At 42.9% G+C, this 23,908-nt stretch overlaps 1 protein-coding gene and 2 long non-coding RNA genes across 8 annotated transcripts in view; 2 read left to right on the top strand and 1 right to left on the bottom strand.

Moving 5' to 3' along the window:
• Positions 1 to 627: 627 nt before the first annotated feature.
• tbcela (tubulin folding cofactor E-like a) overlaps positions 628 to 23,908 on the top strand; it is a 49,045-nt gene continuing 25,764 nt past the window's right edge. Inside the window, exons 1-7 of one of the 5 annotated variants that reach the window (XM_077540717.1) lie at positions 630 to 957; positions 1,651 to 1,962; positions 2,212 to 2,262; positions 3,943 to 4,110; positions 13,101 to 13,240; positions 13,476 to 13,657; positions 13,748 to 14,004. In XM_077540717.1, coding sequence (XP_077396843.1) covers positions 3,969 to 4,110; positions 13,101 to 13,240; positions 13,476 to 13,657; positions 13,748 to 14,004 — 721 coding nt within the window. In that variant the 5' untranslated portion in view covers positions 630 to 957; positions 1,651 to 1,962; positions 2,212 to 2,262; positions 3,943 to 3,968. Of the gene's footprint in view, positions 958 to 1,027; positions 1,128 to 1,650; positions 1,963 to 2,211; positions 2,263 to 3,942; positions 8,529 to 13,100; positions 13,254 to 13,475; positions 13,658 to 13,747; positions 14,005 to 23,908 lie in introns of those variants that run through there. The other 4 variants (XM_077540719.1, XM_077540716.1, XM_077540718.1 and 1 more) reach the window with 4 other exon arrangements.
• LOC144033028 (uncharacterized) lies at positions 14,495 to 17,415 on the top strand. The gene is made up of 4 exons (XR_013287853.1): positions 14,495 to 14,926; positions 15,630 to 15,873; positions 15,955 to 16,934; positions 16,972 to 17,415. It is a non-coding gene; the product is annotated as an uncharacterized LOC144033028 (long non-coding RNA).
• Positions 16,740 to 18,042, bottom strand: LOC144033027 (uncharacterized). 2 transcript variants are annotated; one of them, XR_013287852.1, is made up of 3 exons: positions 17,848 to 18,042; positions 17,526 to 17,644; positions 16,740 to 17,094 (listed from the first exon to the last, which is right to left on the bottom strand). It is a non-coding gene; the product is annotated as an uncharacterized LOC144033027 (long non-coding RNA). The 2 variants fall into 2 exon arrangements; XR_013287851.1 differs by having other exon boundaries at positions 17,577 to 17,644.

The raw sequence follows: 23,908 nt of genomic DNA, 5'->3' as shown, positions 1-23,908 counted from the left end.
CTCACTCACTCACTCACAGAAGCTTACGTGTGTGAGTGAGTGAAGAAGAAAAAAATCCGTGCGTGCTTTCAAATTGCCGCGTGAGTGACGTCACGCAGCTGACACGTTCGCCCGGCCCCGTTTGCGACACGCCAGCCAACGCTCTGCGACTGGCTGGAGGGTTGTAAATACTGTCTTCCCACAGAAATGTCCCGCTGTTTACAAAACAAACACAAAATGGCAAAATACAGGCTGGGGAGGTGGGGGTTTAGGACGAAATTACCACAAAAGATGAAAAAAAACATAGATGTGTAGACTGAGAGAAAGTTAGTGTGTACATCCTGTATTTAAAAAGTGCATTTTCCTGAGTGAATCCGGCAGACAGCCCCTTTAATGTCTACATTTGACAGTAATAGTGCATTTATAGTTCAATATTGAGCTGATGCAAAATATATTCAATATAAAGCTTGCTGAATGTAGGAGAATTGATAACATTTGCTGTCAAAGGTGGTTATTTACCTTTTGCTGTGAAAAATAATCACGGGAAAAATGGAAAAACTGCAGTCTTAAATTGACATATCAAAATGAGATGCATAGTTTCAAAATTATCGTAGGTATATTAACATCACTACACACATCGGTAATTAAGAACATAAATTGAAACATTATTAGCGTTGGCAGTTTACATCTTAATTTACCGTATATTGATGTTTACACTACCGCCCCCAACCCCCACCCCTCATCTGCAGTCATGTGGAAATTACTCCTTTTATTTTTGCTTCCTTTGCTACTTCAGAGGCGGGTTATTTGTGATAACTGTACTGATTAACAAAAATTTGGGGGCATACATAATGACTTTTCCCACAATCTTGAATCGATGCGTAAAAGACAACAAATGACGTCACTTCCGGGATACTGGGAAGAGCAAAAGACAGCTGGCATGTTTTCATCAAGGGACATTGCAAGTGGTTGTTAAAGGTATGTAAAATTACAACGATGGAACTAACCAATTAAGGCATTTTGTCGTGACGAGGTCATTAGCTATTTATGATTGATAGTATGTTGTTGCCATACATTTTCGATCTCGGACCGTTCGAGCTTCTGACTGGGGTCAAAAGAAATATTTGACAGTAAACTCACCTTTAAAGGTATTCAGCAGTGATTTTTGTCAGTTAAACATGGCATACTACTTTAGCAACTGTAATAGTACGACATGTTTATGGGCTATACGACTGATGTGTTCATAAAGCGGGCTTCATTCAAATTGATGCCAATTCTGTGATGTACGCGCCATATTGACTCGGTTATACCATTGAAAGGCGCCATTGTCAGTTCTTGTGAATTGCAAAGACGTAAATATTATTTCGGCCCTAACAGAACGGGAAAATTTGTCTTGACATCCCTGAAATTACAATTTTTATTGTCGTGTTGTTCCTTTTTTTCTGCCGCTATATCTTCTCACTCAAACGAGGAGCAGTTGGTGCGCCTCTTGTCCAGTAATAAATAAATAAAATACACAAACAAATAAATTAAATAAATAAATAAAGCCAAATCACTGTAGTCTAATTTGTGCTGATTTTGTTTGCTTTGTTTTTAATCAAAATGTGTATGTGAAATAGTTTATTTCAATAATCCATCCATCCATTTTCTTGACCGCTTATTCCTCACAAGGGTCGCGGGGGGTGCTGGCGCCTATCTCAGCTGGCTCTGGGCACTAGGCGGGGGACACCCTGGACTGTTTGCCAGCCAATCGCAGGGCACACAGAGACGAACAACCATCCACACTCACAAGCATACCTAGGGACAATTCGGGAGGAGACCGGAGTACCCGGAGAAGACCCACGCGGGCACGGGGAGAACATGCAAGCTCCACCCAGGAAGGCCGGAGCCTGGACCCGAACCAGAGTCCTCAGAACTGGGAGGCGGACGTGCTAACCACTCAACTACCGTGCCGCCCTTTATTTCAATAATTATTCTCAAAATGTTTGTATATGAATTATGTATTATATAAAGGTGGGCAATTTAATGCAACAACTATTACAGGACTCTTGATAGTGGGAACTTTCATTGGGAGGATGCAGAAAAGGGACGTGTGCACTGCAATGATTATGTGGTCCTTTTATTTTCTTGAACCAATGTAGTTTGTCTTCACAAACAGACTGCTGATAAAATGATGAAAACAAATGTGTCCATAGGAAGAATGGTCATTTACATGGTTGATTTCTTTGTCAGTTACAGAATAGAGCAGTGAAAGAGGTCAGATCGAAGGAAACGTTTCTTGAGGTAAGATCCTCTCTGGCTTAACTTGTGAACTGAAAGTGTATTCAGGAAAAACATTTCAATAATTGTCAGTAGTGATAACGATAAGTTATTCTCAACTTGTAGGTAGGTCTCAAAGTATTTTATTTTATTTGGAAAATTGCATTGTTTCGACAGGTATGCTTCTGAAGTGGTATGACGGTTTTTCTTTTTTTTTTTAGCAAAATGTAAATTATTACAAACATTTTATTTCTTAAAAGACAAAATATTGATGTTGCACTTTCTTAAAAATTATACCAGTGCCAAAGATATGTGAAATTATGTGATTTTTACCAGCGCAGTTATCAAAATATCCTTAGTTTCTTAAGATGCTATGTCTAAGAGGCACTTTGAACATGTAAGCATGTCTTTGGTTGTTATTCATCCAGGTCATGGTAATCTGCAAATGTTGAATCATACTGTAGATTCCTCTTGTTTGTTCAATTAACAAAAAGAGTCCAGTTGCCACGGTTCAGCCTTTTTGGACTATGACCTGCCGCACAGTGCCTACGGTGTGGTGCGGCCAAATGCCGATGAACTCTCGAGCAGTGTGCAGAGTTCAACTAGTTTGAGTTGCCAAGCAATAGCCACTAGTTTTATTCAATTTAAAATTTGATTGATGTGAGAATGCCACAGAAGTAATGGCAAATCAAAAATGGCATGTATCAGTTATCACATTAACACCCAAAAAATGTGCAGTAGGTCTAACATAAGCCTGTGTAGTTGTACTGTGTCTGTTTTCAAAGTGTATTTTTTGAACAACAAAATTGCTTTCTGTTGTTCTTAATGTTTCTATAGAAGTGGGTCATGATGACTAAGTGGCAATTAAAAAAATACAAGTCCCACCCAGTGTAACAACTACACTGATTCAGATTAACTTTACTACCTAAAGCTGCAAAATGCAACTTAACTGGAGAATCACAATAACACCACACAGACAGAAAAAGGAGCAGCTTGCTTTCAGACATTACCACAGTTTACCAGCAGGCCAATTTATTAAATCAGATATTGTAACAAGAGCCTTTCTTTTTTTATTTTGTCTGGTCTGATGGGCCACTACATAATGTATGTCTCTCTCCAGCAGATTCCACAGCAGTCTCGTTTGAGTCTCTGCATCACAACAGCCTCACTAATCACATTCATCATTTTAAGTTGGGAAAAAAAATGCTTTAAGAAAACAGTTTACAAAATTAGGACATTGAATATCAGATGGTTTGTGTCATCTTTTCAAGGATATTCAAAAGGGGTGGCATCTTGTTCGCTGGCTGATTTAAACTTCTGCACATTAATTGTGATTGGTCTGTACAGGACAGAAGTGATGAGATGTGTTTCGCTGAAATAGGACCTCCAGTGCCATCTAAAGATTGTCCTTGCTTCTGAGTATAATAAGCCATTGATCCGTCCATTATTCAAACCACTCTTCCAGTTCAGAGGTGGCAGGGGTAGCATGAGACTATGCCAGATGACTTGAGGTTAGAGGTGATGTACACCCTTCACGGGTACTGACAAGGATAACACACGGAGACAATAACTTAAACTTACATTAAGACCTACTTCCTTTTCCTCACTAAGTCATGTTTGATTTTTTTCAGTTTAGCTCAGCTATTGTGATCTGACCCTTCTATCTGTTGAGTCATTGCTCTAATCCTGGTCAACCCAAAACAGGGGGAGACTGTTCCGAAGACAGAGTAATGGAGTCTCCAGTGTGCCAGGATGGTCGAACCTTTGTGGAGGTGATCAATGAAAAGTACAGTCCGGAGAACTTTCCGTGCCGTCGAGGGCCTGGCATGGTGGTGGTGCCCACTTCATGCCCCCAAGGGTCCCCCATGAAAGGTGAGTGTTAAGGTTCCGGTGCGACCGGAGAGTGGATCCCAGAATCACAGAACACAGAGGAGTAAGCGAGAGGTTTCATTCACCAAAACACGTGAATATGAACATAAAGCGCTGGACACAGCCAGGAAAAAGGTTAACAAAAGGTGCTTGCAAATTGCAAGGAGGGAAATTAACACAACACAAAAAGACCCGAAGGCTACAAACCGCAAACACAAGAAAGCAACAACTTACTATAGCTATGAAACACGCCACATAAAAGTGGGAACAAAAAGAGACGAAGCAAAACTTATGTAGATGAAAATCGAGAATCTTGGACTATAATAATTTAGCGAAGGCGAAAAACAGTATAAACACTAGACGATGGCTGTGAGCAGACGGAGCAACGACCCGACAGTGGCTGCAAGGAGTCCCAGTCCTTATGAAGGCCTAATAGGTGATGCACTGCAGGTGTGGTGCAGGGGACACGCCCCTCTCATTAATCAGGCACTGTGAGACAAGGAAACACACTGAGAGCCCAGCAACATGACAGTACCCCCCCCTCAACGGACGCCTCTTGGCGGACCACCTGGTTTTTCCGGATGTGCCGCATGGAACACACGCAGGAGGGATGGATCCAGGCTCCAGGAGCGGGGAATCCACTGCCGCTCCTCAGGACCGTAGTTTCCAGTCGACCAGGTACTGGAACCCCCTGCCCCGAGCTCTAGAGTCCAAAATCTCCTTCACCGTGTAGATCGGGTCACCATCCAGAGTTCGTGGAGCGGGAGGTGGAGCCGCCGGGGGGTTCAAGGCACTGGAGGATACCGGTTTGAGCAGAGACACGTGAAAGACAGGATTTACCTTTAGGGTCGGTGGAAGTCGCAGCTTCACAGAGACTGGGTTCACGATGGCCTCCACCTCGAACGGACCCACGAACCTCGGTCCTAACTTCTTGGCTCCACCGGCCAGCCTGAGATCCAGTGACGACAGCCAGACCATGTCACCCGGCCTGTAGACAGGGGCCGGTCGACGGCGACGATCCGCCACCTGGCGGTTGCGCTGAGCAGTGCGAGAGAGAGCCGCACGGGCCTCCCGCCAGACCCGATGGGCTCGCTTCAGGTGCAGTTGAATTGAGGGGAGGACCACCTGCCCTTCTTGGGAAGGGAACAGCGGAGGCTGATAGCCATGGGCAACATAGAAGGGTGATTGACCAGTGGCAGAGGAAACCTGAGTGTTGTGGGCGTATTCAACCCAAGGCAAATTAATTGTCCAAGTAGTGGGATTATACTGGCATACGGACCGCAACATCGCTTCGAGGTCTTGGTTGGTTCTCTCAGTTTGTCCATTGGATTGCGGGTGGTATCCAGATGACAGGCTGTAGGTGGCCCCCAGGGACTTGCAGAACCTTTTCCAAACTTGGGAAACAAACTGTGGTCCACGATCTGACACAATATCCTGTGGTATGCCATGCAGACGGAAAACATGCTTCACCAGTAAACGCGAGGTCTCTAAAGCGGATGGCAGCCGGGATAATGCGACGAGATGAGCAGACTTAGAGAATCTGTCCACAATAGTCAGGACCACGGAAGATCCCCGGGAGACCAGTCACAAAATCCAGAGCAATGTGTGACCATGGTCGAGACGGCACTGGCAGGGGATGGAGCAAGCCCGACGGAGGCTGGTGAGAAGCCTTTCCACATGCGCAGGCGGCGCATGCCTTAACGTAGTCCAGAACATCCTGCCTGAGAGAGGGCCACCAGAATCTTTGGGAAATCACCTCTCGCGTACGAGTCGCTCCAGGATGACAGGCCACCCTCGACTCGTGCCCCCACTGCAGGACCTCTCGTCGTAGTACGTCAGGAACAAAGAGTAGACCTGCTGGGCATTCCGCAGGCACAGGTAAGTCTCGTAGAGCCTCCACCACCTTTTCCTCAATCCTCCAGCGCAGCGCCCCCACCACGCAGTGGACCGGAAGGATAGTCTCATCCTCAGTAGCCTCTCCATGGCTAGAGTCAAACATCCTGGAGAGGGCGTCTGGCTTCTTGTTTTTAGTGCCCTGTCTGTAAGTGATAACAAAGTCAAAGCGCGTGAAAAGAAGCGCCCACCTGGCCTGTCGGGGGTTCATCCGCTTGGCTGTTCGCAGTAGAGATAGACCGATATGCTTTTTTCAGGGCCGATACCGATTCCGATTATCGGTAGTCAAGGAGGCAGATAACCGATATTTGAAGCCGATATTCATTTGCAGTAAAAGTTAAAATGTTGGCACCAAATTTTTGAATAATGCAAACCCTAACAGTTCTTTACAATGGATTCTCACACTGCACTTTTCATTTTACATCCTTCTATCTGCAATAAGACGTTGGTGGCGGGGGGAGTTAAATGTGGGGCCAATGTGACATTACCTTTTATAGCATTTGGGATACTTGTAGTTTTATTCTATAAATGTTATATTTTTATATTTTGAAGTAATAGGAGGAACCCTGTCATTCAAAATGTGCATCAGCTGTGGCATTACTTATTACTACAGCAAAAAAAATAAAAAAATTCCATGAGAAAAACTATTCATCCCTGAACACCATACAGTTCTTGTAGACCTTATTATGATTATTGTTATTGTTACCATATAGACAGTTTTGATAAGCTGAGGATCTTAAATCGAGAACAGCAATATCATGCTACTCCTCTCTACAAGAGAACTGTCAAAAGACACTTCATCATGTAGTTTACTGCCACTTAGGATGCCCCAATCAACGCAGAAAAAGGTAGAGTAAAATAACTTTGTTATAATAATAGTAAGAATAACTTGGTTAAACAGACATTGTTGCGGTGGACCGCTGCCAGTTTCTGCTGTTTAATGTGTTTTACACTTATAGACACGTGTGTGTATATGGGCACACTATTCTCTCACTACTGTACTGTACTGTATCACTTAATGGCACAGATGTACTTGTCTAAATAATAACTGGGCTGCAACATTGCTAATTCACATTAACAAGCACTATCTTAGCTGTCCACATGAATAGTTACTAACACACGAGAAAGTTATACAACACACCAAACATGAGCTCATTATTCAAAGTATGATGCACGTAACGAAATTACATCACTGAACATTAATTGCAGCCGTGTACGGCCGTAGATGTTACATATTAGTGGCATCCATTGAGAGGATAATGTCCCAACTGACGGCAGACATGATGTGAAAAGAGAGACAAAACGAGCAAATAAGCACACTATACTTTAGTGCACTTCTCTACTAATGCCAAACATATGGAAGAGAACACGTTCATGTAGTTAAACGGTGTTTGAGACACTTAATTTGTTACGGAGCGGACTTTAACGAGGTGCACAACGAGCTGTCAATCAAATCGACGTCGAAGCTTAAGGCACACAATGGCAAACCAGTGCGACAAATAAACACAATATAAAGTAACTAAACGCTATTTAGTGTCACTGTGGCATCTAACTGCATAATAACCGCTATGCAACAAGTAGTGGACGTGACCCAGAATGCAATGTGTGCGTCACGAGAGGTAAATATAATGACATTACTCTACTCTTAACATGGAACTAGACAATATAATAATGACAACTGTTAATATTTGGAACCTTTCTAACAAACATTATTTACTTAAGTGAAAATGTGTGTGATTCCCTCCCCGAGTAGTTCAAGTAGCGAATTAGCTACTGGGTGTTAGCCTCCATGCTAAGCTGAACACACCACTGTTAGCTAGTGGGGATTCAATGCAAGGCAATGCAGCTCCATTCATATAGTGCATTTAATACACAACATAATTCAATGTGTTTAGCTTATCATGGTGAAAAGTTCAGCGGAGTCTCTTCTCTTTTAACTTACCTTCGAAGCATGTGTCTCACGTTGTAGGTGCGTGTGTGACCGTCTACTGTGATACACGGCATACACTACTGATTGGTTCTGGCTCTTGCACGGCTAACCAATCAAATGCTGCTATGGGCGTTACGTTGCTGGAGTTGGACTCCATAACAGACAGAGACGCTCTGGGCTGCATTCGAAGCGAAAAGACGGAGTTTTAAATGGATCGCTCATATCGGCCGTCAGATTAATAAAACAGACCGATACCGATATGTACCAATATGTCAAATATCGGCCCCGATTATCGGTCTCTCTAGTTCGCAGATATTCCAGGTTACGGTGGTCTGTGACCACTGTGAATGGTTCCTTAGCTCCTTCCAAGAGGTGACGCCATTCCTGAAGTGCAGCGACAATGGCCAGAAGTTCACGGTTTCCCACATCGTAGTTTGCCTTGGCAGGTGTCAAACGTCTGGAGAAAAAGGCACATGGGTGGAGCACCTGGTCGACCGGAGACCGCTGAGAGAGCACAGCCCCCACTCCTGAATCCGATGCGTCCACCTCAAGCACAAAAGGAAGAAGAGGGTCAGGGTGACGCAAAACAGGCGGGCAGGTAAATGCCCTCTTCAAATCATTAAAAGCCTCCTCTGCCGAGTCTAACCACTCAAAGCGAAGCTTAGGAGATTTTAACCTAGTAAGTGGTCTAACCTTCTGGCTATAATTGCGGATGAACCGACGGTAGAAATTCGCGAACCCTAAGAACCTCTGCAACTGCTTCCTCGAGGTTGGCCTTGGCCACTCGAGCACAGTGCGAATCTTCCCAGCATCAGCTCGGATTTGGCCATCCTCCACCACAAACCCCAAAAATTGTACGGAGGATGAATGGAACTCACACTTTTCAGCTTTAACGTATAGACGGTTAGCTAGCAAGCGTTGGAGAACCAGTCTAACGTGTTGTTGGTGTTCCTTAAGATCGCGGGAGTAGATTAGGATATCATCCAAATAGACAAAACAAAATACATTAATCATATCGCGCAAGACATCGTTCACGATACATTGAAAGACTGCTGGAGCATTAGTTAGCCCGAAAGGCATCACCAAATATTCGAAGTGACCCAGGGGAGTCTTAAAGGCAGTTTTCCACTCATCCCCTTCCCTGACGCGGATAAGGTAGTAGGTACTGCGCAAATCAAATTTTGAGAATATTTTGGCGGCTTGGAGGGAAGCGAAAGCTGAATCCAGCAACGGTAACAGGTACTTATTCTTTACAGTCATTTCGTTTAGGCCACGATAATCTACACAGGGGCGAAGTGATTTATCCTTCTTATCAACAAAGAAGAACCCAGCTCCCATAGGGGAGGTGGATGGCCGTATATGCCCTGCCGCTAGTGCGCTTGAAATATACTCCCGGAGGGCTGCCAGCTCAGGTTGGGAAACTTGTTACAGCCGGGAACTAGGAAGTGGCATATTAGGAATTAAATCAATAGCACAATCGTAGGGGCGATGGGGCGGTAACGTCTGTGTCCTCTCTTCACTGAAGACTTTACTCAAATCATGGTATTCGGGTGGTACGTTGTCTAGACAAAGGGTTTCCTCTGAGGAAATAGCAGGCAGACAACTACCCCCCTCAGCAGCCCGCAGGCAATGTGCGTGACAGTAAACACTCCAGTTTTCAAGTGAGGGTTTAGCCCAATTAATCTCGGGGTTATGTAACTTTAGCCAAGGCAAGCCCAACACCACTGGTGCCGATCGTGACGACATAATCAAAAAACTGAGAGACTCAACATGGTTACCTAAAAGACGTAAACACAAAGGCTCAGTGGTGTGAGTTACTACCCCCAGAAGGCACCCGTTGAGGTCGTAAACCCTACGTTCCTTCGGTAAGGCTGTAGGCTCGTAACCCAGGGCCGCTATTACACTTAGATCAACAAAATTATCGTCTGCCCCGGAATCGACCAGGGCCACCACCTTAATTCTTTTACAATTAAAAGCGACCTCTCCCGGGAGCTCAAGTCTCTTAGTCTCAGAGGAATGCGTGATTGAGGCAGCACGGTTGTACTCACACGATGTTGTGGTGTGTGAAACTATGGTTGACTTGGGTCCGTCTGTAGCCTGCTGACTGCCCATCCTGACCAGTCGTGTGGAGTGACGAGCCGACAGCTGAGGACACTGTGCCACCAGATGGCCCCACAATCCGCAGTAGTAGCATGCTCCAGATCGGGCCCGGCGTCTCCTCTCCTCAGCCCGAAGCCGGCCAGCTCCCAGTTGCATGGGTTCCTGCCCCGCCTCGGGGAGTGCCCACACTGGGGCTGCAGCAACAACCTGAGACCCGACGTCACCAACATGTCCATGCCTGGCCGGGTTGGCCGATTCAGACGAACGTTCCAAGTCCTTCTCCCGCTGTCTCTCCCGGATCCTGTTATCCAAGCGAATGGATAGAGCAATGAGCTCCTCCAAGCTTCCAGTTTCGTCCCGTAAGGCCAGTTCATCTTTAACGCGAGAATTGAGTCCACGATGGAAAAGAACACACATGGAGGGCTCATTAAAGCAGCTCTCAGCGGCCAGCGAGCGGAACGTAATAGCATAGTCAGCTACGGAGTGATGGCCCTGAGTACAGTCCACGAGCTGATTACCGGCCTCCCTGCCTCGAATAGGATGGTCAAACACGCGGCGTAACTCGGCAGAAAACAGAGCAAAAGATGCTTTTAGGTCCGGACGAGTGTTGCTCACGGCCATGGCCCAGGTTGCCGCTCGGCCAGTCAAAAGACTCATCACGAAAGCCACTCGCGAGTTGTCGCTATGATAGGTGAGTGGCTGTTGTTCGAAAATGAGGGAGCAGTGATGAAGAAAGGTGCCGCAATCCCCAGGCTCCCCCCCATAGCGTGACGGATGTGCGAGATTTGGCTCCCTAAGTGTTACCGGTGGGTTGGCGGAACCGACAGCAGCGAAGGAGTCTGTTCTGCCGCCAGCCCCCAACTGTCCAACCTGGGCACCGACTTCCTCCAGCCGGTGGGCCAGCAAGGTGACCATCTCCCTGAGCTCAGAGATGGTGGACTCCTGCTGACTCACTCGGCGATTTTGGCTGGCCAATGCGTGACGGACCTCCTTGTGTTCTGTAGGATCCATGGTCGGGTCGTTCTGTTAAGGTTCCGGTGCGACCGGAGAGTGGATCCCAGAATCACAGAACACAGGAGTAAGCGAGAGGTTTTATTCACCAAAACACGTGAATATGAACATAAAGCGCTGGACACAGCCAGGAAAAAGGTTAACAAAAGGTGCTTGCAAATTGCAAGGAGGGAAATTAACACAACACAAAAAGACCCGAAGGCTACAAACCGCAAACACAAGAAAGCAACAACTTACTATAGCTATGAAACACGCCACATAAAAGTGGGAACAAAAAGAGACGTAGCAAAACTTACGTAGATGAAAATCGAGAATCTTGGACTATAATAATTTAGCGAAGGCGAAAAACAGTAGAAACACTAGATGATGGCTGTGAGCAGACGGAGCAACGACCCGACAGTGGCTGCAAGGAGTCCCAGTCCTTATGAAGGCCTAATAGGTGATGCACTGCAGGTGTGGTGCAGGGGACACGCCCCTCTCATTAATCAGGCACTGTGAGACAAGGAAACACACTGAGAGCCCAGCAACATGACAGTGAGATGGATAACTTTTATATCTAATCGATTCATGTGTGCATGCTGTGCTCCTCTCATCACTTTTTCTATAGTGAGGTAATTGTGTTAGTGTATTAAGCATAAGACATACAATGCAGATTAAATTAAATAGGTGTTCAATATTTTTAAGTTCAAATGACTTTGTCACGTGTGCTATACATATGTAACACACAACATACCTGAAATATCATTCCTCTCAGACCTGCAATGCTGCAATAAAAATATCTAAACACTTAAAAGGAGAAAAAAAAAAAAAAGTCTTAAAAAAAAAATAAACAGCTCTGGCTAAAATAAGTACATTGTACATACTGTAAACGTTAATCAATGTCAATCTGACTCAGGGGAAGTCAACCAAAAAAAAATTATTTCCAATATGTTGTATGCTCCCCCTGGTCTAAATACAGCATTTTGATTAATATTGCGTTTGTGGAATATGCCACAAAAGTCCACCTGTTTTTATTAATCTCCAGAGGCGGCCTTTTTACCACTTGCTCTCAACTGAAAATGACATCACAGTTGCTCAGGGCTCGGGTCATCAATCACAGCCAAGGACTTGTATATGAATGGCCCAACAATGCTGCTTATTCGCCACGGCGGCCATCTTACATTGCCACCCACTAAAGTGCGTTTTCACATAATTTTTTTCCTCTGCGGCGAAAATGACATACAGTTTTACCTATAGAGTCTTTCCAATGAGGCATTGTATTAGTTGAGGTGTGAACCAGTCAGAACTGTGACGTGTGTCGTTGCATCAAATAAACAAAAACCCTAAAATGTCCAGTCGTGTAGTCAAAAACAATGAAGTATATGCCAAGGAAGAGGCGGGAAGTGATTTTGCACATGAGTTTGGTTCCGATCCGGGTTGCAAATGTGCAACCGAGGGGCACAAAGTCTGAAGCACAAGTATTTTGACGCAGCCCACACATCGCAAACCAATCCGGAACCAAACTGATGTGCAAAAACAGTCCCGCCTCTTCTGTGGCATATACCCCATTTCATTCCAATTAAGTCTAATCTTTTTTCATTAATGTCCAAAATACAACACAAACCTTTGCACATATAACAACAGCGGTCAAAAAAACTGTTTGCCTCCAAGGTTCACACACACATGACACTCATTACATTGAGCTTCATGTAATTACTTCCTGGGGCACATGCACCACCATGCGGCCAAACCCAGGAATAACACGCAGAGAAGGAAAAAACAAAGAACACTAATATGGCTCAAACATTGCCAGTAAGTCTGGGAGAAGCGCTACATGTACATTTCATTGCTAAGAACTTAGACTACTTTTAATTTTCTCTTATAAGGTAGTTATAGCTCTGTTACTTTTAGTTTTAAAGTTTAAGATACCGATTATTCGTACAATGCACTGAGGTTGAATGAGCAGCAATGAGCAGCATTTAGCTATTTATCATATTTAAATGTTGTGTTCTCTCTACTATATACATTTTCTCTGATTGAAAACAATTTAGACTCCAATAATTTTCCCCATTTCTATCAGACCGCCTGAACTTGCCGAGTGTGCTGGTGTTGAATGGATGTGGAATCAGCAGGGCGGGAGACCAAAGTGAAATTGCAGCCTTTTGTGCGCATGTGATGGAGCTGGACCTGTCCCATAACAAGCTGCAGGACTGGCATGAGGTGCTGTCTCTGGGTTTGTTCATTTATTCACTTTCAGTATTTCCAGATAACCGCGGAAATAATCAAAGAGAGGGTGTTGCTGGTTGTGTGTTGTCTTTGTAATAATGGGCCCATTATTATGTAGTCCATGAGCTGGTGTTTATTTTCTGGGCTCATGATTAGAATGGCACACAATCCAATAGAGACCCCCCCCCCAAAAAAAAAAAAACCTCAAATCAACATTACCTCTTTTCAGATCGGTAAAATTGTGTCAAACATCCCCAATCTGGATTTCCTTAATCTGAGCTCCAACCCGCTAGCAGGAATGACCCTTGAGCCACAGTGTGCTGAAGCCTTTTCTCGGGTGCGACGCCTCGTCCTTAACAACACCCAAGTGTCCTGGGACACTGTGATGCTGCTCACTCGTGAGATACCCGAGTAAGGGGCACACTCATGCCAGCACAGTTCTGAATTGTGCTATCCCGGAGCATGATGTCTACAAATGGAGTAATGAAAATCATCTTGCAGGCTGGAGGAGTTGTTCCTGTGCCTTAATGAGTACAGTTGCGTGCGAGCCTCCAGTGTGGCCTGCCCCAACCTCCGCCTGCTGCACATCACAGACAACAGCCTACACGACTGGGCCGAAGTACGCAAGTTTGGATCCTTGTTCCCTGGCCTGGACACTCTGGTCATGGCCAACAACAACTTGGCGTCCATACAGGACAGCAAAGATATCCTGCAACGGCTGTTCCCCAACCTTCGCAGCATCAACCTCCACAACTCAGGTTTGTGGCTTCATCAAATTTCATCTGGATTTCAATTTTGTCTTCTTCTCACTGTCATAAAAACATTCTAATTGGGGAAAAAACAACAACAATCTGCCGAACAGGGCAGTGTCTGTTCCTACGTTGCGAAACACCCTGAATGCACCATATCACTTATGCTAGCAAGTAGGGGTGTGAATTGCCTAGTACCTGACGATTCGATTCGTATCACGATTCACAGGTCACGATTCGATTCGATACCGATTAATCCCGATACGAATTTATAAGTCGATTGTTGCGATTTTTTTTCATTCAAATTTAGAAAATACTAATCAGTAAGCTTGTAGAGTGTAAGATTTATATGAAAATGTATTATTTATTTATCTGAAATTTCAGTCTTATAGAGGTTGTAATCTGTTTCATGTTTGAACAGCATTAAAATAAAATATTAAAGGTACACTCAGTATTATACAGTGGCATCTAGTGGTGAAACAATAAATCATTCGGGAAAAAAAACCAATTGTTTGTGTTAGTAGTATGTAAAAAGATATGTTGTATCGCATAAACGTACTTTTTTTAAATATAACGGTTAGTCTAGAAATCGCAAATTATCTTACATGTCCGAGCCGCGGCTTCTAGTGTCCGCCATGTTTCGCCGCCATCTTTCTGCTACGGGTCAAACACAAATTTCAGCGCTCCATTTCTTAACGCGTTTTTGGAACGCACTTCCGGTTTGTATGGCGACCGCATTTCCACGAAGAAGAAGAGTTTCCGGTCCCCGAAGAGAGCATTATCAAGCATCACACTTACTTTGGGAATTTATTTTATTTCAGCGCGACAAAACAAGAGTTTATATTGTAGCCGCATTTGCCAGATGGAGAGAAATGAGGAACAGACTAGGTTTGGGACGTGCCGGTGCCTTCGACTGCTTTCTACTTGACCGGTAAGTAAGAGTACATTTGTGTTTACGTTTTGAGAGCGAGAGAAAAAGTATACACTGTACTAATTAATACGATGTTCGTACCTTTGTTTTACGATCACTGTAGCTGTTGATTAGCAACTCCGCACCACTCGAACGATTTCGTTATGTAGCTACTTGCTTTGAAAAAAAAAAAAGATTCCCGCTGGCACGTTATATTTAGAGTAAATGCGCAAGTTATTGTGTAATGTAATGTAACTGTGATTTCGGAGGTATATTTGCCCATAACTTCAATGGAGAATCTAAAGCATACTGTATTAGTGGAGGAGTTGAAAATTATTTTCGTTGTGGTTGGTGAAAATAGTGTTCTCGAAATTAATTTTCGGCAGGGAATAACTTTCTGGACTTAAATGCTGGCTGTACCGTAAGCACTGCTAGAGTCTGAACTCTCTCACTCAAGTGTGTACTGGTCCATTGTGTAATTGGGTGCACAAGAATTTACAGGCTGCCACGTTTTCCACGGAAATTCGACAAGCAAGCAGCCTTTGCATATTCTATGCAGTATGCAGTCAAGTTACTTTTATCTAGCTAATACAATGTTTTGGGCCCAAAAACTAAAGATCTTACCTCTATTTTGGGGGCTTTGTTGGAAAGTTGGTGACATATAGTAGTATCATCAATTATTCTATTTTATTTTATAATTGTGTTTTTGTTTGTGTCACACTAGATCAACAGCCAAACTTGAGGGGTTCCAGAACCATATTCTGATGTATACAAGCATTCATGCACCGTTTAAATACATCACCGACCTGCAAGAAAAAAAAATATCAAGGGGAGAGTCAGCAGCCAAATTGGAATGCCCCGAATGAGGACACTTGAATGGAGGACCCCAGAAGGCTTCGGTGTTGTACCACCAGTATCTCCACCTACCATATCTGAGCTGCAACAAACTGAAGTCAGCCGACGTCTTGGTATGTCATTTACATATGGACGGCATTGCACACTACATGAACTTTTTGTGTGAAGCAATACGGAATGGTCACATGTACAAGCACCACTTGTTTTACACAGGACCTGCTGACCAGGTGTCTGAAGCCATGGAGTGACTCCTCCCTCACTTTCCTCAGCAAGCCTTTGAAGAATATGATATCATCGTTGGTGGGAACATGCCCTCACTCCATAACATGTACTTGTGCAGTCAAGGAGCATGTCAAACTTAATAAAACCAGCAAACATTGAAGTGACTTCATTTTTACTGCAGTCTGTTCACACAATCAATGGACAAGCCTTCCTTGATTTTGCCCCAATAACATCATAGAGTAGGCGAAAAGTAGTGTTACAGATCATACTATGTGTTCGGGAGAGTTTGAGGAATGTTGCAATGTTAATGGGGGACAATGTCAGCACACACACACACACACACACAAAAAAAAAAAACCATCATGGTATTGAGTTAATCAGATATTTTAGCTGTGTACAACACATACCTGCTCTGTAACACTACCTTTGGCCCAAACCTGTATGTCTATTTTCCATATTTTGAAATGCACAGCGTATTGGTAAATTTCTGGATCAACTGCAATTCATGTCGCTCATTATATTATAACAGCATTTTTTTTTTTTTAGTTAATATGTTCATTTCATGTAGACTTTTATTTTACTTTATTTTATTTATTCATTTTCATGTACTGTACCTTACATTCATTGGCCAATGAAGAATTGCTTGTCATTGCAAGCATTTATAATAATTCTCCAGGCTTTTGATGTTTTACATTTCTAGTCATGTAAAATAGTGTTAGGTTAGGTGTCGAATGAACACTGCATGTTGACGCCAAAGGAAATAGTATTTTTTAGTTATTCAAAATGTACAAATTAACACACAACAACAATATACAAGTTATACAAACTACAGCAAGTGTCAGACATGGACTAATTATATGCCAGGTAAAAAACCTTTGTATTGTCCTCGAGGATCTGGGAAAGTGTCACTTATTTGCCACAAGTCACCAAGGTGCTGCAGTCTGGGATCCAGGTACAGGAAATCATGGTGGTGCTGATGTGGGATCCAGGTACAGGAAATCATGGTGGTGCTGATGTGTCAGCAATGTGTCAAAAAGTATTTCTTGGTGTCAGTCTATCAGCTGGACTTGGATATCTTCATGTTCCTCCATGGTCATTTCCTGTACGAGTCTCTGCAAGAAGGTAACAATTGTATGTCAGATGAGGTACCAAACAATGAACTGAAAGTCACTGAGCCAATGAAGTACATTATTATATGAGCAAGACTATTTGTGAAAGCCATGTAAATTCCTGCACATCGAAGTACAAGGAAGCTGTTGTATCTTCAATCAAAACTAATTAAGTTGCTTAGTGATATTTATTAGGTAAAATTGTTCAACATGGTGACAAATCGATATCTGAGTAAAGGGTTTCAAATGTTTTTGTAAGCAGCACTTTTCTGAGTGGTTAGTAGCAACAAGACACGGGGGGGTTTACGAGTCTGAGTTGCATCTGTGTAGTTCAGCTAACACCATTATTTTTGTACGATATACTAAACATATCAGCAAACGATGTAATCTAAATACCACATATTCCAAGCAAAGGTATGTTTTGAGCCATTCACATGCATGCTCGAATGGAATTATTTTTCCATGATGACATAATTGTACGTTACGAGACACCGCGTTCACTTCCGCGTTCTCTTCCTCGTCTCCCTCGCCCTCTTTGAGATGGTCCACATGTCTATAAAACATATAATATAACTGTGTGTTCTCTGTTGCATAGTTTAGTTGCACTAACAAATATGAACATAGATAGCCATTATCATTAGCTGACGTACAGTATTTCCTAACAATGCCGACAAAAATATTAATTCTGAAATTAAATGACTAAATCACAAATATTAGGGGTCTGTACAGTATGTCTAACAAATGCAATTCACTTACGTCATCACTCGAGGGATACCAGAAGTTGTTTGCGTTCTGTTCCGGTGAAATTGGTGGTAGGCTGTTGAAGTAGGGTCTCTCTGAGACGCCGTAGTTCGTGTGCTTAAAATCATTGCATTATCTTGTTTGACCGATAGATGGCGGTCGTGAGCTACACACTGGGGCTTTAAGGCTTAATGTTCCGTTCATGTAACATTCTTCCATGCTCAAGGTGTGAATCCTAAAAAAAATAAAAAATCGATTCTGCCGATTATTGAATCGATTCTAGAATCGCGCGATGTAGTATCGCGATATATCGCCGAATCGATTTTTTTTAACACCCCTACTAGCAAGCGTGTGGCATACAGTAGACGATGCCCTTCCTGAGTGTGACACCTCAGTTGGAGTTTATTGTAAAACTAAACGCAACAAAAATAATTATGGTACACTCAGTATATTAAAAAACAACAACAACAACAAAAAAAGACGTTTCACTTTAGAAACATCAACTCAACTCATGTTTTTATAGCGCTTTCAAACAGCCTCAGCTGTCACAAAGCACTTTACAGAAACACAAAAAACAAACATAACTAGAGCTGCGAGCAGCTATGAAGGGCCCTCGCAACCTGGGCCACGTTGGGCTACTTGCACGTCAGGGTACTGGCACGTTGGGGTACTGTCAAATAGGACAAGGACCATCTAAAATGTTTTTGACAAGCCTTGTGTGTGTAAAGTTTTATCAAAAGGCCAAAGATGGTGTGCAAGTCCCAAAATAAATTCAAAATGGCGGACTTCCTTTTAGGTTTAGCATATGGCTACAGAATACCTTTTGTAGGTCTTAAGCTAATAGGCAAGGCAAGGCAAGTTTATTTGTATAGCACATTTCATACACAAGGCAACTCAATGTGCTTTACACGAGGAAAGACAACACATAAGCATCAAAAAACAATAGTTAACATTCAGAGGAAAAAAATAAATAAATACAAATAGGTTACAAAATTTACTAAAAAAAACACAAAAAAAACATACAATAACAATCTTAAAACATTATTCAACAAACTTTAAAACATTTAACATAAGGAAGTTTAAAATAATATAAAAAAAAAACAAAACTTAATTACAGCTGTTTAAAAGTCCCTAATCAAAGGTATAAGAAAAAAGCAAAGTTTTTAACCTGGATTTAAAAGCATTTACACTCGGGGCTGACTTCGCTTCTGTTGGTAGCCTATTCCATCTGTGTGCAGCATAATAGCTAAATGCAGCTTCACCATGTTTGCTTCGAACTCTGGGTTCCACTAGTTGGCCCAAGTCTGTGGATCTCAGAGCCCTGCTGGGTTTGTACTCAATCAGCATTTCTTGGATATATTCAGGACCCAAACCATTTAGTGATTTATAGACGAGTAGCAGAACTTTAAAATCGATTCTACAGCTGACAGGGAGCCAGTGTAAATCCTTAAGTACTGGAGTAATATGTTCTGATCTTTTTGTTTTGGTCAGAACTCGAGCTGCAGCGTTCTGAATGAGCTGCAATTGTCTCATGTTCTTTTGAGAGAGTCCAGTCAGAAGACCGTTACAGTAATCTAGTCTGCTGGAGATAAAAGCATGGATAAGTTTCTCTTGGTCTGCTTGAAGCATGCAGTCCTTCAGTCTGGATATGTTTTTCAGGTGGTAAAAGGCTGTTTTAGTGATGAATTTAATATGATTGCTGAAGGTCAGATCTGAGTCTATTAGTACCCCAAGATTTCGAACTTGGTCTTTAGTTTCTAAAGACAGTGACTCAAGCTGTTTTTTAACAGCAATCCTCTTTTCTTTATTGCCGAAAACAATGAGCTCCGTTTTGTTTTCGTTCAGCTGAAGGAAATTTTGGTTCATCCAGTTGTTAACTTGCTCTAGAGAATGACACAATGCGTTAATAGAACTGCTGTCATTTGGGGACATAGATAAATACAGTTGTGTGTCATCTGCATAACTATGATAGTCAACATCGGTGTTCTGAAGCATTTGACCCAAAGGTAACATATACAGACTGAACAACAGGGGTCCAAGGACTGACCCTTGAGGGACCCCACATGTCATGGCCTTTCGATCAGATTCAAAATTTCCAATGGTCACAAAGTAACTCCTTTCCTCCAAATAGGACCTGAACCATTTAAGGACTGTTCCATTTAACCCCACCCAAGTTTCCAGCCTGTCTAACAGTATATTATGATCAATCGTGTCAAATGCTGCACTGAGGTCCAACAAGACGAGCACTGATACCTTCCCTGCATCAGTGCTCAATCTTATATCATTCAGTACTTTAATCAGAGCTGTTTCTGTACTGTGATGAGGTCGGAAACCTAACTGGAATTTATCCAAAAGTCCATTTAAGCTAAAAAAATTGCTGAGTTGATTAAAAACCACTTTTTCAACTATTTTAGTTACGAAGGGAAGGTTTGCGATTGGCCTATAATTTGCTAGCAGGGAGACATCCAGTGTTCTCTTTTTTAGAATGGGCTTGACGGCGGCTACTTTCAGACATTTAGGAAGTTCACCTGATTGAAGTGAGCAATTAATTATTTGTTGTAAATCGATCTGAACAGATTTCACAAAGGTTTTGAAAAAGCCAGATGGTATTGTGTCAAGACAGCTCGTGGAAGGTTTCAATTGCTGAACCAAGTCTACTACAGTATTTTGATCCACTGAGTCAAATTCTGTCATGGTAATTAAATTATTCCTAGGTGATTTTAAGTGCAGCATCATTTTGTTATTTTGCTGGTTTGTAACAATGTTTGACCTGATGGCTTGTACTTTTTCACTAAAGTAGAAGGCAAATTCATTGCATTTATCTGTTGAGAGGAGTTCTGGCGCTGTTTGATTTGGGGGATTTGTAAGTTTGTCAACCACGCCAAATAGAGTGCGTGTATTGTTGAGGTTCCTACTAATAATTTCAGAAAAGTGTTGTTGTCTAGCTATTACTAACTCTTGGTTAAAATGACAAAGACATTGTCTGTACAGGTCAAAATGAACTTGGAGTTTAGTTTTTCTCCACTTTCGCTCTGCTTTTCTGCATTTAGATTTCAAAGTCATTATGTTGGTAGTACACCTCCAAGGTGTTTTAGTTCGGGATGAAATGGTCTTAGTTTTAATAGGAGCAACAGCATCCAAAACATTTGAGATTTTTGAGGTGAATTCATCCAGAAGTTCATCAACGGTCTCTGCATTTACAGTTGGTGATGCAGCCATTAATTCCATAAACATGTTGCTTGTATTCTCATTTATGTACCTTTTTTTAATCGAGACAGTAGTTGTTTGAACTTCTGGGATTGTTTGTAATTCAAAAAACACACAGGAATGATCTGAAATAGCCAGATCTTTCACCTCAACAGATAAAATGTCAACACCTTTAGAGATGACGAGATCAAGAATGTGACCTTGATTGTGTGTTGGACCTTTTACATGTTGTGAGAGACCAAAAGTATCAAGTATATTACAAAATTCTTTGGTATTTTTATCCAAGTTGTTGTCAACATGAATGTTAAAGTCTCCAGTTAAGATCATATAATCATAGTCGATACAAATTACTGACAGCATTTCTTCAAATTCCTCCATAAATCTGCCTTTTTGTTTTGGAGGTCTATAAATTATGACAATGACGATGTTTGGTTCACCTTTTACCAAAAGACTAAGATATTCAAATGAATTAAAGCTTCCCAATGGAATGTCTTTACACTGAAATAGAGATTTAAAAATGGCAGCAAGTCCACCACCTTTTTTACCATTACGACATTTGTTCATGAAACTAAAATTTGTTGGTGTTGCCTCATTGAGAACCGTGTTGCAGGAACCTTCTGTTAGCCATGTTTCACTGAGGAGAAATAAGTCAAGATCATATGTCATAATAATGTCATGAATCAACAATGATTTGTTAACTAGTGACCTTGTATTTAGTAGCGCTAGTCTCACAGTGGCAATCGGAGACGCTGGTTTAGTCAGAGGTTCACAAGCTATACTGACTAGGTTTGTAGCTTCTGACTTATTTCTTCTCATTTCTTTTGCCAACTTTCTATTTCTTGTAATCACAGGAATGCTACAAGCTTCCTTGGGTCCTGACTTATTCTGGGAACACACGTTTTTTATATTGTATATGTAGTCTGGACCCAAAACATATCAGACCGAGCTGTAGTTGAGATTCTCCATAGCCAAAGATGGAGGTCGGCGGGTGGGGAGCTGTATGCTGAGGCTTGGTGGAGTCAGACGTTTAGTGGATAGCTGAATGTGGCGTCTTGGGGGGAGCATGGGCGAACCGTCATCAGCAGGCAGCTGCCTGGAGAGACTTTTATTTAGCTGTATGGACAGATTGACCAGATTGCTCAACCTGTTGGTGAGACTCGCTGGCGAGTCAGTCATCGGGTCATTCGGGGGCGGTGCACAGCGCGGGGGTGCATCCGGCAGTGGCGCTGTCTGGCAGGTGTCGCTTGGGGGCGATGAACAGCGCAGGGGTGCATCTGGTAGTGAAACTGGTGGTGGTGGTCGTGGTGGTGTTTGGCAGGTGTCGTTCGGGAGCAGGGGAGCTGGATGTTCGGTGTTTGGAGTGTGGGCAGATGAGGACAAATCAATCGGTTCTGAAGGGCAGGGAGTGCAAGATAGTGAGCCAGCCTCACCAGATCCTCTTCTTATCGGTTGTTGTGTTTCATGTCCTTTGTTTTGGGAACATAGCGTCCAGTGACGCACGCTATGGAAGATGTTGGCTGTCAGTAATCTGACTCCCTGCTTATTGAGATAAATCCCATTGCGTTGAAAAAGATGGCGACGTTCACAAAACATAGAAAAATTGTCAATAAAGTTCACTGAGTAAGAAGCACAGATGCTTTTCAGCCATCTCGAGAGTGACATAATCCGACTGAAACGCTCATCACCTGGTCGGACAGTAGGCAGAGGACCACTCAGAAAAACCTCTGCGTTTAGGCATATTATCTTGTGTAGAAGGGTAATAAAGTCTTGCTTCAGTATCTCCGACTGTTTTTTCAACACATCGAATGCTCCTGTGTGAATCACAATCGATCTCACAGTCGGGTAGTCAGTAGCAATCTTGTCGACTTTTTCAGAAATGTCCAGAACCATGTCATTAGCAAAACACAGAACTTTTGTGTTTTTTCTGCTGCACAGACGTTTAACACCAAACAAGGCTTTGTCGCCTATTATCAGTGTTTGTGTTTCAGTAGCTGAACGGATTTGCTGAGGAGGTCCGGTTTCATACCTTTGACTGGTGCTGTGATCCCCCGAGGCTTGCTGGCTCGGCGACAGAACGGCAAACCTGTTTCTCAGTTTGATATCAGTATTTTGTCTTCGTCGGCCAAGAGACGGTTTCCTTTTTCTTGCTGGTACCAACGTCCAAGACTGATTTCTTGGGGTTGAGGTAGCCTTTTGCATAGGCCGACGTGTTTCCTCAGGCATTAGTTGGCGGTCAGGTCCAGCTGTTGGGCGACGACTCCTCAGTTTTGGCTTTGCTCCCAGCACATTCCACAGAGGGTCGGTGGATGGAGCTAGCTGTTTGTTAGCATGCTCATGACCACCGTTTGGAGACATTGGCAGTGTGGTGTCATTCCACGATTTTCCATTCACCTCCACAAACATTTCAAGGCGGTGCATTCTTGTCTCCAGCACTGCCATCTTCTGAAGAAGTTTGTGGTATTCATCGGTCGAGATGGAAGGCATCATTCTGTACGTTTATAATAGGTATGCCTCCCAGTTTTCACAAATCTAGGTCAAGTCATCTTTAGTTGTGTATCACTTGAATCATACAATTGGAAATGCTCAATACAAATGCATAGAGGGCACTATTGAGCACAACGTTGGGTTACTTGCACGTCAGGGTACTGGCACGTTGGGGTACTGTTACATGGAACAAGGACCATTTAAAATGTTAGTTTTTTCCATGCCTTGTCTGTGCAAAGTTTAATGAAAAAGGCCAAAAATTATGTATAATTTCCAAAATAAAATCTAAATCACGGACTTCCTCTTTGGTTTGGCAAATGGCTACATAATACTTTTTTGTAGGTCTTAGGCTGATAGGGGTCTGTCCTAATTTTCACAAATCTAG

Source organism: Festucalex cinctus, chromosome 13 (assembly GCF_051991245.1).
Source record: "Festucalex cinctus isolate MCC-2025b chromosome 13, RoL_Fcin_1.0, whole genome shotgun sequence".
NCBI lineage: Eukaryota > Metazoa > Chordata > Actinopteri > Syngnathiformes > Syngnathidae > Festucalex > Festucalex cinctus.
Note: the sequence above shows the minus strand (reverse complement) of the source record. Positions and strands in the feature narration are given on the sequence as shown.